This window comes from Watersipora subatra, chromosome 4 (genome assembly GCF_963576615.1).
Source record: "Watersipora subatra chromosome 4, tzWatSuba1.1, whole genome shotgun sequence".
Taxonomy (NCBI): Eukaryota; Metazoa; Bryozoa; class Gymnolaemata; order Cheilostomatida; family Watersiporidae; genus Watersipora; species Watersipora subatra.
The window spans coordinates 44,995,753-45,018,824 of NC_088711.1; the positions used below are offsets into that span (position 1 = coordinate 44,995,753).

Consider the following 23,072-nt stretch of genomic DNA (forward strand, 5'->3'; position numbering starts at 1 on the left):
GCACGCTGCAGAAGATAAAAGCAATTAATATCTTATGATGGGCGGCAGCAGGTGTGAGGCAGCTCGGCCGAGAGTCTGATATGCTTATATATATGCATGTGTAGGTAGAATCGCACCTGCATCACGAGCCTTAAATTTTTTCCTTCTCTGACGTATTTCTGCATTTCTCGGACGAATACGTCCCAAAGTCACGTTTCTAGATATTTAGCATTGCGAGGATAGCATTATTATGCCGCTTGATATTTTCAACTATGCATAACTCTGTTTTACGTCGGTCTGCAGACAAATAGGGAAATAGTATAATTGTTGATTATTTTGTACTCATAAAATATGCTGCTTTTCTGTTAGACTTGCCTCAAAAGGGTTAAAAGTGTCCTTAAAAATGTTTCATTAATAATTATGGCTAACCTTTATATAGTTGTTTATCACACCAAATAAAATATATGACCAAAAATTTTAGGGCTGCAGTCGTTAATAAATATATATGAATTACTGACTGGTAATATGTATTATATTTATTCCATATAGCGGATTGGCAATTTTTTGGGTATTTATTTTTGTCATAACTTTTCTGACTGCAAAACATTTGTAATGTTTTAATAACAAATAATAAAAAATGAATAATAAAAATATATAAAATGTGTTGATGTTAATAATGTTTCAAGGTCAATAGTTGTCGTGCTGCCTAAAATAAAAGCTTCACATTGCAGTGAATTTAAGGACTTATAATAATGCTAGCTACATATTCGAGCGCTGTCTAACGGCAGCATTTTGTCTTGTTTGTTAGTAACAGAAATATTTAACCATTTTTGGCTTTCACAGAAGCGTTTGTTAGATTTACAAATAAAAGGTGCTTATACAAACAATAGATATATTCAATGAGATAAGCAATTGTAACAGAGTGCACTAGGGGGAATGACACACAGGTAAGGTTATGGCTCAGTCCGATGTCAATGGGTTTTTTCATTTGTTGTTTTTGTAAGCCTTTTTTTGTTAAATTTTTCAAAAGAGCGCCTTAAAACATTTTTTGTCTATTTATATTAGATTTTGAGTATGTTCACACGGTTTCTCCAGAGTAAATATATAACATAATATATATAAAATAGTGTACATGTCTATATAACAAAATATAGATAATACAATATATATATAACGTAATATGTATAATGTAATATATATAATGTAATATATATGTACTATATATCTTATAGTATATAACAATGACTAATAATAGATAATGCTACACCGTGTTCTAATGTTTCATTTCGAAGATCAGAATTATGTCAATAAAAGTAAACAATATATCTTGAGTTGACAGCTAAGACTGAACAAACCTCCTAAGAAATTAATTTAGCTTATTTGAATGGACTTAAACCGACTTATTGAGCAGAGTTCAAAGTTTTTCAGTACTTACGGAGGATATCTCGTTAAAATATAACTAAAAGAATGAATGCACAGAAATAAATTAAATCTGATAAAACTTGTTTGAAAAACCTTAAAGAAAATTTAAAACTATTTAAAATTTAAAATATTCAAGTTTAAAACAGAGGAAAGAGTCAGTCACGATAAACAAATCTTTAAAATCCCTTTGTATCCTTTTCAGCCCAACAAGAGAATATTCAATTAAGATTACTGTGTTTATCCCATGGTTCTAAAATACATGTTATACGTATTTAGTTTAATTGTATTTTGTTTAGTTTTTTAATTAAATATCATATAAATTAATTAAATTTTGTGCCATAATTTTAAGGAACAGGACTGAATTTGGTTGAATTTTCCCAGCATTACATACATATATAATGTATGTAATGCTGGGATACATTGCATACATATATAATGTATGTAATGCTGGGATACATTGCATACATATATAATGTATGTAATGCTGGGATAAATTGATACCTCAACAAGAAACACAAAACTTACCACTGCCATCTTGGGTGTCAGGAAAACACTTATTGTTACAAATGTACAATGTCTTTCGAACTAACTTGAGTTTGTTTTAATTGGAAACATTCAAATGCAGCTAAAGTGTCTCTAAAACATTCTAGTATTTACAAAATAATTCACGCAACTTTACAACGGGCCAGCCTACCCACCCCACCTTTTCTAACTTTAGTCGCCTTTTGGATTTACTAGGATTGAGTTTTGTCAATGACTGCAATTTCACTTGTGTGAATTTTAGAAGAGATTTTTTTTCATACAGCTTGTAAAAAATTTTTTTTGCCGTTCTTATACTGAACTGAACAAATGTACATTGTGCTTTGAATCAGAATTTTAATTGTTTAGATTTAAAAAAAATGTATTTCTTATTTTTTAAACAAGTTTTCGAATAGGCTTGTATATTAAACAGACCACCTATGCCTGCTTATTAATGAACCTTTTTTCATTGATAGGAGGATATCAAAGGTGTGCTGTCAGCTGCCAGAATAAAGCATCTTCGGTATAGTGACTCGGTGCAGGCAGCGCTTGATCTCGTATTTGGTCAGTATTTGACGCTTTCCCACCTGCACAACATGTCGAATGGCAATCATAAACTTACTGATTCTCTCCAATCCAATGGTTCAATCCAACCTACAGATCTCAGCCAAGCGTGATATTTCCTTGCCCTCCGTTGATTGCGTATCATGATTGCTTTCATATGATCATAGTTCAGAGTAAAATTCCCTTGAAGGATAGTAAAAATATTTTATTTATAATAATTTTATTTATTTCTATCTGACTATTCGAACACGCATAGTATTTCTGATAATAGGTTTGAGGGTATGTCTAACATTGGACGGTGATTCCTCGCCATTCAGTAGACTTAGCTCCAAGATTTACGCAAGAGGTTATGATAGATTTGTGCACAATTCAGTCTCAACTTGTATTTTCATTCTATGCATCGAGATAGTGCTTTACCTATCTGTAATTTTTTAGCTATATTTTTAATACAGTTTACATATTTTACTGATTATATGATGTCAGCCTTCTTGTTTTCAGTCTAATTGTGATATTTATTATTATAATAACAATCATACCCGCTTACGATGCCGATTGCCTTGCATATCTTCTTCCTGCTCGCTAATGCTGTCGCCAATTGGCAAGAAATTTATTTACTAGTTAGTTGAGTCAGCTTTGTCAATCAATATTTTGTTAAAGGGTTTATTTGCAATAAATATAATAGCTATCTCTATTTTGTTTTCTTTTTGCTGCAAACTTCATCTGAATGTCTTTTGTCTTTTCTTTCATCGATTTTTTAAGGTAAGTTATTTTTAACGTGTTTGGTAGAGGAAAGATGTGATTCTAGCATTTTGAGATTAACTTGCATAAAAGTTTAACAAGTTTTATCTGAAAGTATTTTTCTACTATTTGCCATTGTTTTTGATGTTTGAGGAAATACGACTGCCAGGATGTTTCTAGATAAAAATCGATAAAACTTGGTTGGCAGTAAAATGCTCAGATCAAGCAAAAGTGTGATTATGACGTTTATAGTTACAAGAATCGAGTTAGAGAATAGTTAGAGAATCCTAACACTTGAATGCTCTAGCCGATATCAACTGTAGCAATTAGAATAACTAATGGCGTCTTCATGTCGACTTTTTTTCAGCGCTTGATCGACTATAAAGTTTTGTTGATTTTAATCATGAAACTTCCTGGCAGTCAGATCACCTCAAATATCAAAAACAATCACAAAGGATACAAAGATACCAATATTTTTTTTATAAAAACTACTAATATTTTGTGTAGGTGTATCTTTAATTTAATTCTAAGAAAAACTCAATTAAAATTTAAGTCTAGTAGTTGTATCAGATTTCAAGCACTCAAAAATTGAAGTATTTTTATATTAAATTATTTAGCGCTGTAATCTAAAGTTAAAGAATGAACATTAAGTTTTATTTCTATGGATTATGAGATGAGGTTTGTTTTTGACTAACTTATGCTTTCAGTTGTCCTTGTATAACTTATGGCTTCAGTTGTCCCTGTGTAGCCTATGGTTTTAGTCGTCCCTGTAATAATAGCCAATGGTTTCAGTTATCCCTGTATAGCCAATGGTTTCAGTTGTCCCTGTATAGCCTATGGTTCCAGTTGTCCCTGTGTAGCCAATGATTTCAGTAGTCCCTGTATAGCCAATGGTTTCAGTTGTCCCTGTATAGCCTATGGTTCCAGTTGTCCCTGTGTAGCCAATGATTTCAGTAGTCCCTGTATAGCCAATGGTTTCAGTTGTCCCTGTGTAGCTTATGATTTCAGTAGTCCCTGTGTAGCCTATGATTTCAGTAGTCCCTGTATAGCTTATGGCTTCAGTTATCCCTGTGTAGCCTATGGTTTCAGTAGTCCCTGTATAGCCTATGGTTTCAGTTGTCCCTGTATAGCCTGAAGTACATGAGCACTTTAACCTTTTGGCATAGTCTGTGAGTATTGTACTAATTCGTCACTGAACTCAAAACTTCTTTCAAACAAGCAATATTTATAGTAATATTTGATTATTTGTAAATATAATTATAAATTCAAAAATATTTGCTAGAAATATTTTTGTAGATTAGCAAAAATTAGTTTGCTTATTAATTGGATTTGCTAAGAATATATAAATAATAATTTATTTTAATAATATGTTATAAACAGAATTATTTATATAATTTTTGACTATTCTATTAGTAATAATGATAACAAAAACAATGTAGTTAAGATGCCTTTTTCATAACGAGTCAAGGTCCTTCAAAGGTCAGTGCTAGTTTGGCTCAAACTTAATAAGAGATGGTTAAGCAAGCTTAGAGGTTTTAGGAAAAATCTTTTAATAGTTTTAATACATTGCTTTTGTTTAGTTATTTGTTGTTTATTTCTTTATTTTTGTGTTTTTGGTTTGTTTGAAGCAAATTGGTGTCACATATCTCATTGGCTGATTCTTCTAGCGATAAATGTGCTTTTGTTGTGGAAATTTACTGTAAATAGGAAGCTCATTCTTGCAATAATTTTCTCATGATCAGTGTGTCCAAAAATCATCAAAAGTTAAATTCAAGTTGAAATTAGTAAGGATCTTAAAAAATTGCTTGCAATGTGTAACTTTATTGGCTAGCGTAAGTATTATTTAAAAGTAGCCTCTTTAAGAAAACACATACATAGGCTTACTTATGCATTTACGTATGTACGTACATACTTACATGTGTGAGTACAAGGTCTGCCATAGGTCTCAGCTTTTGATACAATGTTTCTTGGTGAGCATCAGATTTCTAAAATATTGCTGTGTAGCCATACCTTCAAGATTAAATTCACATCTATGTATATTCTCATTGATTTTTTGAGATTTCCAACTTTCCTGAGAGACTTATTTTATCTTATTCATTATTTCACCATTTTAATGCTTTTAAACTAATTGGAAAATTTCAAACTCATCTGCTTGATAGTTGAGGCATGCATTATTATAAAAACACTATTCCTAATAAACTACCAAACAGAATTTTTTCATTTTCAAGCATCGTTTCTGCATCACTAGTTTTTAAAGCTTTCAAAGTTGTGGCTATTAGTTTTATCTGCGTCAGAATAGCCGTATTATTTAACCTGAACTTTGAGCGCAAAGATTTAAAAAGAATATACGCAGCAAAATAAATCCGTGCGTACTGCTGGCATTCTTAATTTAAATCCTCTTGCATGTTTGTATTACTCAGAAAGTCTTATTTAGTTTTGCTATTTCTCCTGCCTCTTTATAGCCTCTGGTTTATTTACAAACATCATGTGCCGGCTTTATGTTCATATTTCACAACTACATCAAAGCCTCCCAACTTCCTGTCAGATGTTTCTATCAATCCAGAGGCTAAATACTAAACGTTGTGGTGGCATTTTGACCTGGTCAGCGCATTTCCTTATGTTTGAAGATGATCCATTTAGTTGGTATTTCAACAGGGCCCGATGTGGCAGCCCACACATTACGCATGTAGTCGTTTTAAGAACCGGGAGCAATACATGATAGCTTATAACAATATTCGTTTTATATTGTAAGGATGTTCTACGCCCTATTAGTATCCATGCCCAATATGTAAGTGCGTGCCAAACAGTAAATGGGTGTGTACCTGATAGTCTTGTTGTTAGAAAGTCTGGCATCATTGCTGTGTGACTGTGGTTCAAACCCCTATATAGGTGTTTTTTTTCTTGATAAAAAAATTCAAGAAAAAGGTTACAGTGGTGAGTGTTTCTTCTCTTACCATTAAAATGTTTTCTAACCATCAATGGCATCTTCTAAGCTATGAAAGTGCTTTCAAATTATCATTTTTTCTTGTTTCGCAAGTTATAAAGTTTAGAAGAGCTATTTTTAAACTCCCTAAATAAATAAAGCGAGAAATAACAGGCAAATTCGAGCGCCATCAGCATCTCGAGCTGATAGCAAAATCTTCGCCATTCAAAACCACTTGTACTTTTCATAATTTGCTCCACAGAGCTGAAATGTCATTCATTATAATGTTATGACCTAAGGTCCTAGACAAACAATTAAAAACTTACGTTCATGAATACTTAGATAGACAATGCTGTTTATAAATACATACATCACGTAATAAGTTTGCACTATAACAAGCGTCTTGAAATATTACAGACTCTAATAGCCTCCCTTCCATGAATGGAGCAGCTCATACTAACGGGGCGTATTATGAAGAACTCGAAGAGCCAGATGGAAAATTGGAAAGTTCTGCCCTTTAAAGATGCAAGACTTGCCAACAATCAAACAGTATTTAACGAAATCAAACTAATTAAATTTATTTCGGTTTTAAGCAGTTCATCTATGATTTTATTTTAAATTTTGTAATTAATTGTTCAAATATTTTTGTTTAGAATTTTGCAGATGTGTTTTGCACAAAAAATCATAATACTGAATGTTTGTATATGGTATATTTTTATTTTAAACATACCGTCTGCAAAAGAATTTGCTTTGTGCTTCAGCATTTGATATCTAGATTTGACAAAGGCAAATATATTCTCTGACGTTACAGCCCTTCAGGTGACGAGATGGAATGTAGCTGTTGGCACTATAGCTGACAGCAACGTTATGCAGCAGCGTAGTTATGAGCTATTTTAAATACGGCCAGTCATCAATGTAGTTCAACCGTTTCTCGGTGCAGAGCTGATATAAAAATCTAAACGACTGATCGTAACTTTGAGGTCGAAAGTATCGTAAACTTCATTGTTTACATTCCATTGACTATGAGTGCAAAGTCGACGAGCAGCCGCATATGCAATCTTAATGACAGGTTTTCCAGGTCGTTGCATATTGAAGCGAGTCAGTAAAACTTTGCAAGGCTACGTGATTTTATGTACACTGTTCGCAAGTTCCGTGACTTTTCTCATGAGCCCTTCTGCCCTTGTGAGCCTCCTGCTGCCTTTCTCATCATATTCCTTCCTGACATTGCCAACAGCGTGTAGATTTCATCATTTCTACAGCAAAGTTTTATAGCAAATTAATTGCTTGCACCAAAAAATTTTGCCATGCACTGGATAGAGTTGGTTTAAAAATATGAACATTTTTTGCAAGTACGTGATTGGACTATGATCATATGATCATAGTTATGGATCTGACTAGATCGGGACGAAAGCAAAACAACAAGCTTTTATGCAGCACCAAGCTGTAAAAATGGCATTCCAACCTTTCCCTGACCAGCAGCTTTCACCATCACGGGCGTACATGCCCGTAGCACAATAGCTACAACTAACCTCACTCAAAAATGGCTGTCCCTACTGCCAACACCTCTGCACAAAACAATAACTATTCAGCAGTCTCCGCTGCTTCACGATGTTTTTGTCTACTTAGATTACCACACACTGAAAGTTCCCTGTCAAAAAAAGAAAAAGGCAAAGCTACTCAGCAGCACATGACATACGATCTGCCCTCCTTCCCCATACCGCTCGCTAAACCCTGGTCCACTGACATTTATGTTGCAAGTCCTGTTAACCAGTTCCCTGGCTTTTTATTTAAGCCAGCTTTAGTATTACTGGCTAATCAGAGGAATGGCTCGGTATTCACATAATATCCCATAGAGTGCCCACATTTTTCATCTCAATTGTCAGCTGAATTCCTTGGTGACTGATGACAAAAGTTCATGGCCCATTAGTTGAGTGGTTGTCTACCCCTGAGCCTGAATATAAAGCGCTTGTTGCATACAAATCATACCCAGATAGGCGAGCAACTACTAAAAAATTATATAGATTCATATTAATTTCAGATAAAAAATAAATATACTTATACCTAACCTTTGTGTGACTTTTTAAAAAAATTGCAAAAATTAGTAGTGAATGACAAACACCAGGTATCCACGATATCGGTTTTCAAACAACTTATGCGAAAAAATATACGTGACATGTTAGATGCTAGCTAGAACACTTCTATACAGAAACCAGAACTATTTATGGTTAATGTAGAGCTAAAGGATACACATGCTTTCATCTTGACCTGCCAGCACAAGTCTTTAAAGACTTTGTATTGGTAGCTTAACCTCGTAAATTTTCATTATATACACTAGCACCCTGACAGTCTAGTGTGCTGTGAGAGGTCATCAGGTGAGCTGATGAAGCATCGAGAATATGTAGGTGCACAATTATTCTTACATGGTGAAATGTGGTTGGTTGGTATGGATGGTAGAATGTTGGTCTTTTAAAGGTCGGTTCAAGCAATATCGCCCTATTTCGGCGTTGATTCCACAATACTTTGGTGATCATCGATGATAACGATGTTCACACTATCATAAACCCATCCGCGTTTGCATCAGGAAATACTCCGTAACGTAGTGTTATCATTTATCTTTTTAAATTTTAATGAAGAAACCTCTTTGTTTTCGCGCGCTGGAATCAAAAACTGGTCCCGCAGCGACTATCATAAATGGATATGAATAAATCCATCAGCAACCGCCAATTACCTTCGCCAAAGTGGTTCACATTTAAAATGTGGTCGTCGATGCTCGGCAAAATATCAGGAAAGTCCGACAGCTGTAAACTTTCCCGACGCGTCCGCGATACTTCGTCGATGCCATCAATTCACGGTTCACATAATCGACGATGAACGCCGAATGGGAAATGCTGACAAACGGTGATATAGTGTGAACCAGCCTTAAAGCTGAATAGCATGAGTTATGAATCTCATCTGTAACAATACTTTACCTCAAGACCCAATGGTGGGTTCGGATGGATGAATTCAACATCTATTGTAGAATAGAAGCTACAGCTGTTTGACATGTCAGTTAGTATTTATTCTAATGTCGTTTTATATGCTCAGACATTAGAATAAATACTATCTGTTTGCATTAATTAATTCCACAAGCAGGGAGTACATTTTTAGCCTTTTTTTAAAGTTTTTAAAAACGGCAAATCAATCATTTTATTATTTTCCAGTGGTAAAATTTGGAGCCGAAAGGTCTGGGTTAGTAATTTTATTTTATTTTTACTTCAGTGCAAACAGCATGAGCTTTAGGAAAAGTAGGTATTTTGTATAGCTTCCTCTGAAAATTGCATAATCATGCAAGCAGTGGCTAGTGTATCTACTGAAGCATAAGCCCCCTTGCTCAACACCAGGGCCCTAAAACATCAGTGGCTGGGCCCACATAGCATTTGGGCCTGTGTAATTAAAAACAACAGACATGCCTGTTATGAACCTGTCCAGTTATGAAGCTACAATTCTTGTGGTGCCACAAATTAGTGTTAATATCTCTACTGAGGCAGTGTTAAGCAGTTGTGCATAACAGAGCTGGCCAGGATAGCTGCTAGTGATTTTTGACTTTCATTGCATCAAAATGCCAGATTTAGTGTAACAAAACTAGTGAATATTTGCCATGTCTGTTTGCATATCTATTATCTGTCTGTCTGTTTACTTCTTTGTCTATCTGTCTAACGGTATACTTGCCTGTCAGTCTGTCTGTCTGTCTGTTCGTTGGTCTGACTGACTGGCCTGTTGGTTGGTCTGTCTTTGTGTTTGTCTGTTGGTTTGTCTGTGTCTCTGTCTGCTTGTATGTCTATCAGTCAGTCTGTCTGTCTGTTTGTCTGCTTGTGTGCCTGTCTGTCTGTTTGCCTGTCTCTGTGTCTGTCTGTTGGTCAATATGTCTGTCCATGGGCTTATCTGTTTGTATTTTTATATCTGTTTGTTTGTCTGTTTTTATGTCTGTCTGTTTGATTGTCTGTCTGACTGTTGATCGGTTTGTTTGTCTGCCTGCTTGCTTGTCTGTATGTTTGTGTGTTTGTCTGCCTAACTGTCTGTTTGAAAATATGTTCATGTGTCAGTCTGTTTATCTGTCTGTTTGTATGTCTGTCTGTGTGTCTATCTGTTTATCTATCTGTCTGTGTAACTATCTGTCAGTTTGCAAGTCTTCCTGGCAGTGTGTCTGTCTATTTGTCGGTGTTTGCCTGTTTGTCTGTCCATCTGTCTGTTTGACTCTCTATCTACTTGTTCGACTGTATGACTGGCTGTCTGTTTGACTCTCTATCTACCTGTTTGACTGTATGACTGGCTGTCTGTTTGACTCTCTATCTATCTGTTCGACTGTATGACTGGCTGTCTGTTTGACTCTCTATCTACCTGTTCGACTGTATGACTGGCTGTCTGTTTGTTTGCCTATTTGTTTGTGTGTTCATTTTTTACTCATTCAGTCTGTTTGCATGTCTGTACACAAACTAGGTAGGGTAGAAATAAAAGCTATAGCCAAAAATATTCCAAAGCTACATAATATAAGGCAGTTTAATGAGTATCATCCATACCAGAAAACTTGGTAGGCAGCCCCCATAGTTATATACTAGATGCTACCATCAGGTCCCATTCAACTTGCCTTCCTAGTTTAAGATCAATAAAGTAGGTCTTTTCCTCACTCAAACGTCATAAGTGTCCTCAAAATGTTGGAAGATATTTCATCATTGATTTTAGCTGATTGTGACAGCGTAAGTCAACTGGCTGCCCGTAACAAACTGAAAATCATATTTCCTGTCTCGGAATAATCCGTTAACCACATAGCTTAGCCCACCACCAGCACACTAGCTATGTACATTTATTAATTGTCGAGGCGGCTTATTATCAGACAATCATCAGATAATTATGGTTTTGTTTGTTCGAGTTCTTTTCAAACAAGGATATCATGTTGATTGACAGAGGCGGTGTCTCCACAAACATAGCAAGAACCGTTGGATCACTACAGCATTTCATTTATGACATTCACTCTTTTAGTATCTGTATATATATTCTCAGTGTTTAGCATAAATGCCACTGCAGGCAGCTAGTGTTGATACCACAGCAGGCGTTTGGAGTAGGTACTAGGACACAGCAGAAGATGTTCAGAGTAGATACTGACACACAGCAGTAGATGCATAGAGTAGATACTACCCTATAAATTTAGAGTAGATACTGCAGCAGATGTTTAGAGTAGATACTGCAGCAGATGTTTAGAGTAGATACTGCAGCAGATGTTTAGAGTAGATACTGCAGCAGATGTTTAGAGTAGATACTGCAGCAGATGTTTAGAGTAGATACTGCAGCAGATGTTTAGAGTAGATACTGCAGCAGATGTTTAGAGTAGATACTGCAGCAGATGTTTAGAGTAGATACTGCAGCAGATGTTTAGAGTAAATGCTGCAACATAAGTTTAGAACAGATGCTAAGCGCTGATACTGCTGTATACATCATTGCAGTTGCAACTGCAAACTTTAGGCGTTGTTATGGCAGAAGGTGTCATGTGTAGATATAGTAGTATTCTTTTGTGTAGATGCTACAATATACTTTTAATGCGCTAATAGCATATTGACATATGCTTAAGTAACTTAGATGATTCTGTTTTTCAAAAAATTATTTAAATTAAAGTTCATTAAAACGTTAACCAATATCCTATGCTAAAAATAAGTGATGCTTAGATAACCATAGTCCAATAGTAGATCCTCTTAGGAGATGTAGGCCTAGTCAATGTGCATATTTGATGAGGCTAATACTGAGAAGTGTGCATAGAATGGAACACATACATACCAGCAACTTTAAGATTTCTCTGCTAGTCTATGAGTCTATGAGTGTTCATAAAAACATTGTTTCTGTGTTTACTTCCAATTTATTGTCATAAGAATCTTGTTTCAGCATAGCTTTGCAAAAAGAAGTTTCAAACTTGGCAGCGGTAACAAAACAGCGTAAACCCTTGCTGAAGTAACAGGAAATTGAATACTCAAACCAGCTGTCACATACCTGTCAAATCTGTCTTTCACCGCCAAAAATATACTCCAGTAGATGAGAATCAAGACTTATTTTATGTAAAAGTTGTTTACACCATTCTTATTTTCATTTTGTTTTTATTGCACGCTTTCTTGCGCATAATGATTTCAATAATAAAATTAATTCTAGGTACCTATTTTTGGCTAAAGATGCAGTTATCAATCTGATATCTTTTTCTCTTTTGCAAACCAGTTTTAATTGGTAACATTCAAATGCAGCTAAAGAATCTCTTAAGCATTCCACTATTTACAAAGTAATTTCCACAACTTTATGAAAGGCCAGCCTACCCAACCCAACTTTTTGAACTATAGTTGTAATTTACATTGGCTAGGACAGGTCAATGGCTGCAATGTGCTTAGTTTAATCAGAGAGAAAGTTTTGTAAAGTTATGCAGAAAGTTTAGCCTTAGATTTTCACATAGTTCTGAAAAGTTGGGTCATTGCATTGACCCTCTCGATGATAAGAATTATTTTTTCATACTTAAAGATTAAAGAACCTCAAATGCCAGCCAGACAAACTGTGAACTCGCATTACAGAATGGATTTTAGAATACGCATTATAGAAGGATTTATTGCACAATGTATTGCACTTCGTAAAATTAATAGAAAAATAACAACATATAGTATTTGACTAGGAACTTTTTATAAACACATGCAAAAAATATCAAATTACAGTATTACATAAATAAATTTAAAAGATACTTTTCAACAAATATGGCAGAATGGAATGCATTATGGTGTCCGTACATTATGTCTGCATCTTTGGCACCTTGGCTACCATATTTATTGCAATCAAATGTTAAAACACACTAAAACCTTGATATTTATGTCAGCCCGTGAGAAGAAGGAGAGAGATTAAAACGATGCACATAGAAATGCGGCCTGAGTTCAGTTCTCGGGCTATCCGTAGTAGCAGTTGACAATGTTCACAAGACATCGATATTTTCTTTTGTCCGAGACGCTTTTCAGCTCGACGTTGGCGAACTGCGAGTCGATTTTAGTTCGAGTGTTTGACGAAGATTCATCCATTTTTTCTTTAGTTCTCATGTCCCGGAGGATGTCAGCAATTAAGTCATCGCCGTCATTCGCAGCTAAATTCTTAAGCATATCGGTGCTGCCGAACCTTTTGCTCCAGAAGGTAAGTGGGCGTTCTGTTGTATCAGCCAGTCGATTAGACATCTGTAGAGAGAACATTACAAGGTGATTAACCACAGGCATACAAGAGTTGTCTTTCCTATAAATGGTATAGTAGATAGCTATTTACATAAAATTTATTTTTTGAAGATTTGAAAATTTTTGCAAGAGACTAGTGACTCACTATTGAAAATAGTGTAATAAAAACTATGTTTTTGTGCTTCCCTTAGTATTAAATACCTTACTTATATTTTTTTCCTTAGTTCTGTATCCGAATGGCCATAAAAAATAATATGCTTTGTTGAGTTGGAAAAGAACTATTTGAAGGTCTATTTTTTACTGGGAATCAAACTCTGATCTAAACCACAAGGCCACGCCCCTTTACAAACCTATTTCCTGATACAACAGTATGCCCCAATACTGTATATCACAGGCCTTCAAAGCATGTGTAATAAATTATTGCTTACTTGCTCCATAGCTTATACTGCCATAAACTACTTTGTATATCATACTATATATATTACATTACATCATGATATTTTTTGTCAATGACATTGTGTTGTACAATAAGTATATCTAACGTTACATAGTGTAATATTATAAATATACTACATGTTACGCTAAATCATTATATTTATTATAATATTAAAAACATTTCAAAATCATTTATAGCAGTCAGAGAGAAGAGGTTAAACAACGTTCAAAATTTGAAAAACAGCCAATGACAGTTTTAAACAGAAATTGTAGCCTAGCTAGTAAAAGAGATTAAATTTGGACTGCAACTGCCAATAAAATTTATCTCCATTTTATCCATCGTGTATTGTCTGTTTTTTATATCAATTATCAAAGGAAAAATCGAGCAAGGTGCTTTAGAAATTGGATGAAATGTGAGAAAACTGTGAGGTCATCAAAATAGTTCATTTATTTCTGCTTTATTGCCAAAGAGACCTTATCCTAAGTGTATATAATCTTGTGTGCAATTACAAAAAAACTTACCAGCTGTTTGTTAGAAAGACTTCCAAGTGGAAGGCCGGCAGCCGAGTAGACAGCAAGTATAAGCAAGGCAAGGAAAATGCTCTCTTGTCCCATCTTGTTCTCGTCTGTTCAATATTTAGGCAGCTGTTAACTAACTAGTAGTTAGGAGATTCTGGCAGCGGCTGCCAATTTATAATAAAAAGTTTTGAATTACTTCAAGCTGATTGGTCGGTATCAAGGGAATTCTACCAGAAGAAAAATGTTAAGCGCAATTTGCATTTTGCATAAGATATAAGTCAATCCTATTCTATTTGATATCAAACTTAAGTTGTTCCTGACTTTTAACAGCCCCCAGAGAGTATTCTGATTCACTGGAATATCTTGGATAGTATCTTCATCAACTATTTCAGAGAATTTACCCCGATTGATTTTTTTCTTTCATATCACCTGTAAAACAGACATAATTGCACATGTGACCGTCTCAGTTGTTGTAAGGAAGTTGACAACCAATAAACAATCACTCACTCTATGAAGGCTGTATGGCGCATGAAGATATCACTATAGATCGTTCAATTTGTTGTGAGTTACTTGAAATATAAAAACAGCCCAATTTTGTTGCTATATATGCATGTATAAGGTATTGCGTAGTTTTGAGTCGTAATAAAAGTTTTATTTTAAATTCAAAACGTTTGTGTTGCTTCCAACTGTTGAGGAAGTGTATCATGTCTCGTAAATGTTCAAAAATTCTTTATTTTTGCTTTATATATCACAGAAGTACAAAAATATGGTACTAATCGATGTGGCACTACCGTAAAACCTCTATTTTAACGCAATCTCACATTAAATCCCACTAGATAGACCAATATGAACATATGGAACAGCAGAAGTACAACAGTTTATACAGAACATATGGACTGTTGATTTTTACTAAAATAAAGATCCATCCATTCGCCCAGCTGTCTGTTCATAGTCGCGATAAGAGCGTTAGGAAAAAATCTCACTGCACGAAAACCGAACTCAGATAAATTATGTTTTCCAGCCAAACCAACTACCATCTGCAACACTTTACCATCTTGCTGTACCACAGATTACTTGTGCACATAGTTATTACACATGATGATCTCTCACTGCACAAAGAACTGCCAACTAGTTTTGATAGCAACTGAGTGCTGTGTGAACTAAACAAGTCGATTGTGGCAAAAAAGCAAACAGACAGACGTACAGAAAAACAGGTTCCTTTGAGATTCATTGAAGAGGGCTTACAGCAGTGTCATTAATAGATGGTGATCTTTGAATCAATATTAAATGATAAAGCGCAGTATAAATACCAAAAACTTTTTTATTTATTGGCTGACAACCTTCCCAGGATCACAAGTTTTTGTACACACATTGAGATGACTAAAACATTGGCCAATATAGGGCTAGAACCCATGACATTCAGCTTATTAGACTGACGCTCTAACCAACTGAACAAATCGGCCATTTTTTAGAGTGTTAGATTAATTGTGCCAATGATGATTTTCTACTTTCTCTCAGTGAAAGTGAAGAGACAGACAGACAGACAGACAGACAGACAGCGGCCATTACTCTTAGTTTGTAATGACAGTTTCTAATCGCAACTTGCCACAGATAGGTTTTCTCTCAACTGCTGTTAAGTTATTCCTATATTTTGTTTCATGCAAACGACAGCAATTCAAAACTTCACCATGATAAACTAGGCTAGTTATTGCAAAGTACAGTAAAACGGAAGTATTCTAATGAAATAGTTTTATATATCAGCTCAAACTCAACTTTTTAAAAAGAATGAATATCAAAAGTCACAGATTGCTTTGCAATGTGCGAAGTACGATACTGTATTATCGTATATATTCATGACTTCTATATTTAACTGACTTGTTAAAACAGACAGTGATCTCTAACTACACGGCGCTTCACTTTTCTCAATTTCTCTGTATTGCAGACTTCTCTGGCCCTTCCCCCTTTTCTAGCACCCTTATTGTATAGTTTTACTATAGCAATCACTAGAGATAGGAAATAAAATACATGTATATATTAATAGACACAGGTACCACCGCAACCTGAACGCGTTAGATAGTGTCATAGCCAGAAGGACAAACATGAAGTGCATCCACTGACATCATTTGGGGGAAGTCTTTTCTTCTGAGGGTTTTAACCGCGATCAAGCTTTGCTGATTGTAATCTTGAAACATCCTGGTTGTCTGATCACCTAAAGCAAGAAACAAAATATCAAATTATAAAAAAAATTTTATACTTGGTTTCAATTCGAATTTAATTCCCGATGAACTTCAATTTCAATGTACAGATTGTACAGATTTATGTGATATGCCGAGGTTCGACTGTCTTGTCAAAATTTGGTTGCATTATTCAGATAAATAATAGCATATATTTAGTTTACTGAAATTTATTCATCAATGTAGTGGTCTAGTTATCAATCATCTTTGGCATTTAATTGGTTAAAACACTTGCTAAAGTATTGGGTAAATTCACAGAACATAACATTTTCCGAGACAAGAAATATGACAAAAAGTAGTGACAAGTAGTGACAAGTAGTAACAAGTAGTGACAAGTAGTGACAAGTAGTGACAAGTAGGTACAAGTAGTGACAAGTAGTGACAAGTAGTAAAATGCTACCTATGTGTGCAAACAACAAGGCAGCATTTCAACTATGTCTATTAAAGTGTTGATACCTAATTATAAGGTGTCTACCATAATATTTGATTTGACGGGTGTATAACAAAGAGAGTAGGTGCTAATATAGATCAACAATCTACATGTATATCAGAGGACAAGAAAGCAAGCCAATACTGCGTAGTGACAATTATTCCTATTACGACATTGTTTGCAATTATCACCAGCTGTGTTAGCCAGGCGTGAAGCTTGCTAGCTTCAGTATATGGCGAGATAATTTGTTGTTCTGCTTAAAGAGCTAGCTCTGTGTGCTTGTAACTTCCTGCCATACAGAGAGAAATACTGTTCTTGTTTATTTATTTTAGTTCAGCGAAACTAGGTGAGTCACCAGACAGTAGTAATTTGGTCATTAGATTCATAGGACAAAAATGCTACCCAGAATTTTTACTAGATTGTCTATCTGAATTGATTAGTGTCTCATGAGTGTTTTAGTACCTACTGGAGCTGTAACCGGGCAGGTTTCCTGTCATGAAGGTTCTTTTGCTACTTGGGCTCAAATATGTCCAGCCTAGTTCATAGAACCTACATTTCTATGAACTAGGCTGTTCATATATCCAACCAAGTTCATAGAAACGCTGTTTGTGCGATGGTGCTCCTAAAAACACGCACAGCCTTTGTTTGCAGTAAGCTAAGCAAGCATCAAATGTACCTTTGAGAGATGACCCACACATATTGAAATTCTAAATGGACTCCTGGCAAAGGGGAGTGCGTAGCCTCTGAAGTGAATTGAAGCAAATCAAAGGTTTTGATGTTTGCCCATGTCATTGAGTCTATTGTAGATATTCTGGTTTCCTAGAATAACACATTACTGTATTAAATAAAAACAATGGAGAAGCCAATGGTCAGTTATTATTTATCAATCAGATACAATCAGCCCTCACACTTGCCGCTCTGTTTTTATCCTACCGCTAGTATATGATATCTTTCAAAAAAGGAATGAGTATATTAAACTATTAGACACCATTTATGTTATTTCAGCTATTATGATGCTCTCACAACTGTAGTTGGTCCATAGTCTACCTATGAACAGTTCAAAAAGACTTCAACTGTTATATGTCAACAACTCCATGTAGATACAAGGCAAAGATAACCCTGGAGTTAATTAAATAAACGAGAAAGTATTTTTATAGAAGTATTTGCTACATCATACCATGTTATTAATGTGCAAAAAAAATCTTAAAATAAATTAACGGTTTGACTCTGTTATTTGTTTATTTTAGTAGATTAGAATTAGTAGATTAAGGATTATAATTGGTAGATTAAGGTTTAAAATTAGTAGATTAAGGATTATAATTGGTAGATTAAGTAGGTTAGGAAATATAAGAACTAAAGCAACTTTATTCAATATTCACACTTTCTTGTTCAACCTACTGTTTAGGAAAGTATCTGTCAGCGTTCTCTCTTTCCACAGGCAGCAACAGCTATCGAGCTCAAATAAATTGCAGCGATGCGAATAGAAACTGGACCCCGTTTGTTGGAAAACTAAAACTTCCATTTACAACATTGTTACCTATGGTGAATTTTTCAATAGACATAAATAGCTAATAAAAATATTGACGAATAAATATTAATTTTATTTACACAGCTGTTTAGAGCAAATTAGACCATGAAACAACAACAAAAGTAGTAAAGTGAATTACATGTAGCCTATTGAAAGAGAAAGCTTTTTTCCATGTGGTGTGTTCTTATCTGCACAGATTGTTATCTTTAACCATTAAAAAAATAAAATACTCCAAATTTAGCCTCCATAATCATTTAAAAACACAGTTTTACTGCTGTTTAGTTTACATATTTGAAACCAGGATAAAATAAGGATTAACTTGATATATAATTTATTGCTATTGACTCAATTCACTATGAGTAACAATATTTTAAATGAGGATTTTAGTTGTCTAACAAAGTGGTTCAGTTCCTTTTGCACCCCGCCGTAGGTAGTTCACTGGCTAGACTAGGAACTCGAGAGATTATCTACATTAAAGCTGTAATCAGATACACTATCGGTAAAGAGCTCTTATTAATTACAAAGTCTGGAAATCTTTCCAATTATTACTCAATAAGAAGGAGAAAAACCTCATCTTGAGGGATTCAAGTGTCTACGATTATAGAATGCTACACTTGAGTATGCAGCTGATTAGATATACTTTAATAAAGTCAATTTAATTAAACAATATTTTATCCGATTTTGTGTGTGGGCAGATCAAAACTTCGTTCAGCGGTCGGATATTGATACGATCAGACTTGTCTCGTACGTTGATTATATTGGTTTCTTGTTTTCTTGTGAAAGTCTTTTGAATGTGAAGAGGCATTCAAGTGTCGTCTTGTACCTAATGCAAGTCTGCGAGTTATAATGAACTCGACTTATACTGTATCAAGGTTGCGCATTTCATGAAAATATATAAAATGATATTTAACATAGTTCAGTCTTGCAACATAAGGATGCATACAATTGCAAACTAGTATTTAGAATGAATGCATTTTGTTATGCTTGTGGGAGGGAGAACATATCAGTGCATCACTCAGTCTCAGTGATACTCCATTTTGGTTACGCCTGATGATTTTCGCTCGCTGTCTTTTCTGTGTTTTTTTTAATTTTCTGCCTATCCTTGTGGCTCCAAAGCGCAATACAAGTTCTTCTAATGGTAAAACATCAAAGAAAAAAAATGCCATCATCATGAAGGTGAAACTAGATTTTTAAAAAAGCTACAAAGTCATTTATATATATAGGATGTTCAGGGTTATGCAATAAAAGAGACACAAATGAAAATGCAGACTGCAAAGTTTAGGTTCAACAATAGAGTTAATCCTATAGCTACGGCGAGTAACTTACTCAAATCTCAAGAGAGTAAAGTTAAAGCTAACTTACTTCAACTACTTTTTAAGGTTTGCACCTTTCATGTTCTATAAATCAATTTAACTAGCCTTATGACTGTTACGCCACAAATATTCACATTTCAAAAATCTTTGAGTCTCTCAGAAATTACTTTAGCTGTAATGTTAACGATTTTGTAAAACTTCACATCAAATATTGAAAAATATCTTATTTCTAAATATTTTATTTCTAAAATTTCCTTATTTCAGTAGAGAGTTGATCATAGTAATACTAGCACCTTATGATCTCTGTAGCTCAATGCATGTCTCTTTTTTCATGTATGAAGGCAGACTTAGTTTCGGCTTTAGCTTTGCTAACAAATAAGTAAAAAATTTTACTCTACGATCTAGATTACTCATTTGCATCAATAAGTCATAATTCCATATTTTTGAAGTTGTCTTTTCATGTGAATGGTAAGCAGCTCGCTTCTGTAATAACATTTCCTAAAATTTATTGTATCTGTTGAGGGATGCTGCTGTTAATATAAAGCAGGTGTATACTATCAGTATGTTTCCATGACTCCATGAAAAGTTGAGTTACTTTGCAATTGAGTGTTTCAAGGAACACCAGCGCTATGTGCATTTAACGCCCCATTTATCTGTTAATATCAGACAACATAGTCAGCAGTCATCCGCTCATACACTATCTGCCTCAAATTTAATTAGAATGATAATCTACAAGTCAGTCTAGTGGCTTGAAGGATTAAAAACCAGAAAGTTATCTTGACTGGTAAAGTGAGAGGCAACAACTCTAAAGGTAGAATACTTCTTGTGTTTGTAGTAAAAACTAAATATACTTTGACGGGTTGTTCATCACAGAAAGAATTGCTGTTGTTTTTATTGGTTACCAAAGGCAAAGACAAGCAAATTTCATCAATAAATAAATACATTTAGTTAGCTTATTTTTAGCATTGGTCTGTGATATTTTATTGTAATAAGTACAGTGTAATATATTGTATAATTCTATTGTAATAAGTACAGTGTAGGTGCACACACTAAAATACTTTATGATAACTGTAACAGACCTATCCAATAACATAAACAAGATAAAATGAATAGTCTAAAATTAATTCACATCGAAACTGTTATAAACAAGCCTGATCTATGGATTCATATAATAGACTCTATATCTTTGAGTTCAGGTAGTGGGTCAGCACCACAGCAATTGATGTACCACAATTGTTTCAGCACCACAGCAATTGATGTACCACAATTGGGTCAGCACCACAGCATTTGATGTACCACAATTGAGTCAGCACCACAGTAATTGCTACACTATAGTCGGGTCAGCACCACAGTTTGGTCAAAAGCAGTCCAAAGCGAGTTAAATAAATGCCTGACACAGTCTGTTAGTTTGTTGCTACAAATTTTTTATGATTTGATATTATGAAAAAATCTCTCTAATAGACCTCTAAACCTTTTTTACATGTTCGATGATCAAGCTACAAGTAATTGTAGTAGTAAAAGTTGACAGATTTATTTCAAAATTTTTAAATAACGCAATAAAGATAATGCTGAATAAGTGAAAATGTATATAAAGAGAAATAAAATGATTAATTAATGAAAATATGAATAAATATGTATAATATAATATATGTAATATATTATATTATGTAATAATATAATATATGTAATATATAATAAAATACGTATAACATTTAGTTTGAAAGAATGAAACATGATAAAGTTTTTATGTAGTTCTTTGACACAACTACATAATCTGGAGAAAAATATTAAGTTACTTTTATTTGTTGCGAGTACTCATAAAGAGGCAAAGGTTTAGTGACGCGAATCCCTATACATGTGCTTCTGTTTATATTTACTGATAAACACTCACCGTTATCATGTAATCAGCCAATGATATGCTAGTATACCAAACAAGTAGAAATTTCAACCAATAGTGTTCATTTAAATTACTTGGCAAGGCTATAAAAGGTAAAATTCTGCTCTGATGGTCTGTTAATTGAGTAATAACAGTACATGGCTACTGTTGCTTATCTCTATGGAGTACGCAGTCAACTGGTATTTCTTGCTTCTCTTACTGATATTACAATCCAGTCTTGCCAGGATATTCAATAGATCTATCAGCAACCAAGTAAGCTACTTCCTGTTCTCCTGTTAACACCTTTCTTAAGTGTGTAGTATTTTACTGAACTAGTTTTGTTGTTTTTTCAAAACCCATTGTAGTCCTCGTAATAGAGAACTTTCAATTTATCCAGATAATATTTATTCTAACATAATTTTTAATCTGCTTCATGTAACCTGAGATTCGCATGCAGTTCCAACATAGAAGCAGTGTTATTCAAAGGTTTCACTCCTATTACAAAGAATAAGGCTACATACACATTTATAGTACACAGGCTATAGTGAATAGTCAGTAAACTATTTTTATAGAATTGTGATGTAAAAGTTTCATGAAATTCAAAAGACCACAGAAAAAAATTGAAACAGTAGGGAGGACAAGTACACCTAAAATATTCATTCAGTTGAGTAGAGATGAAAATGTTAGCCAGTATTGATTATTATAAAACCGAAGGCTGTCTAGAGAGTTGTACCCAAACAAAACTGTCCTATGCAAATCTTGGCAGCAGCAGGCGTCTCCAGATGCTATTTGGCAGCGAGGAGCTGCTAATTATGTTGTTAAGTAGTTATATTGATTTTGTAACTGTTATCAGACTGAGGTTTTTTTGTTGGCCCTTCGCCAGCTCCCATGTTGCTGATAACTTCAATGTACATCTTTTTATATCTATTTATGAATCCCGCATTTTCATTGTGTACATCCCACGATGTTATTGTGTACATCCCACGATGTTATTGTGTACATCCCACGTTGCCATTGTGTACATCCCACGATGTTATTGTGTACATCCCACGATGTTATTGTGTACATCCCACGTTGCCATTGTGTACATCCCACATTGTTATTGTGTACATCCCACATTGTCATTGTGTACACCCCACATTGTCATTGTGAAAATCAAACATTGTCATTATGTACATCCCACATTGACATCGTGTAAATCCCATGTTATCATTATGTACATCCCCCCTTATTATTGTGTACAACCCTATCGTCATTATGTACATTCCACATTGTCGTTGTATACACCCCACGTTGTCATTCCACTTTGTCCGTGTAAGCGTTATGCATTTTCACATTTGCTGGCAGATTTCGTGCAAACTTAACACACATAGATTCC

General features: G+C 34.5%; 3 protein-coding genes and 1 pseudogene across 3 annotated transcripts in view; 2 read left to right on the top strand and 2 right to left on the bottom strand.

The window, feature by feature from the left end:
* LOC137395101 (sodium-independent sulfate anion transporter-like) overlaps positions 1–3,129 on the top strand; it is a 46,432-nt gene extending 43,303 nt beyond the window's left edge. Inside the window, exon 18 of the mRNA XM_068081894.1 lies at positions 2,397–3,129. Within this exon, the coding sequence (XP_067937995.1) occupies positions 2,397–2,597 (201 nt within the window). The 3' untranslated portion in view covers positions 2,598–3,129. The remainder of the gene's footprint in view (positions 1–2,396) is intronic.
* Positions 1–23,072, bottom strand: part of LOC137395104 (tRNA 2'-phosphotransferase 1-like) — a 151,838-nt gene that overhangs the window by 48,192 nt on the left and 80,574 nt on the right. The window lies entirely within an intron of this gene.
* LOC137394284 (uncharacterized) lies at positions 9,024–10,882 on the top strand (annotated as a pseudogene).
* LOC137394944 (uncharacterized) lies at positions 12,738–14,446 on the bottom strand. Its single transcript, XM_068081716.1, has 2 exons — positions 14,317–14,446; positions 12,738–13,365 (listed from the first exon to the last, which is right to left on the bottom strand). Exons 1-2 carry the CDS (start codon positions 14,407–14,409, stop codon positions 13,087–13,089), a joined length of 372 nt encoding a protein of 123 aa, XP_067937817.1. The 5' UTR covers positions 14,410–14,446; the 3' UTR covers positions 12,738–13,086.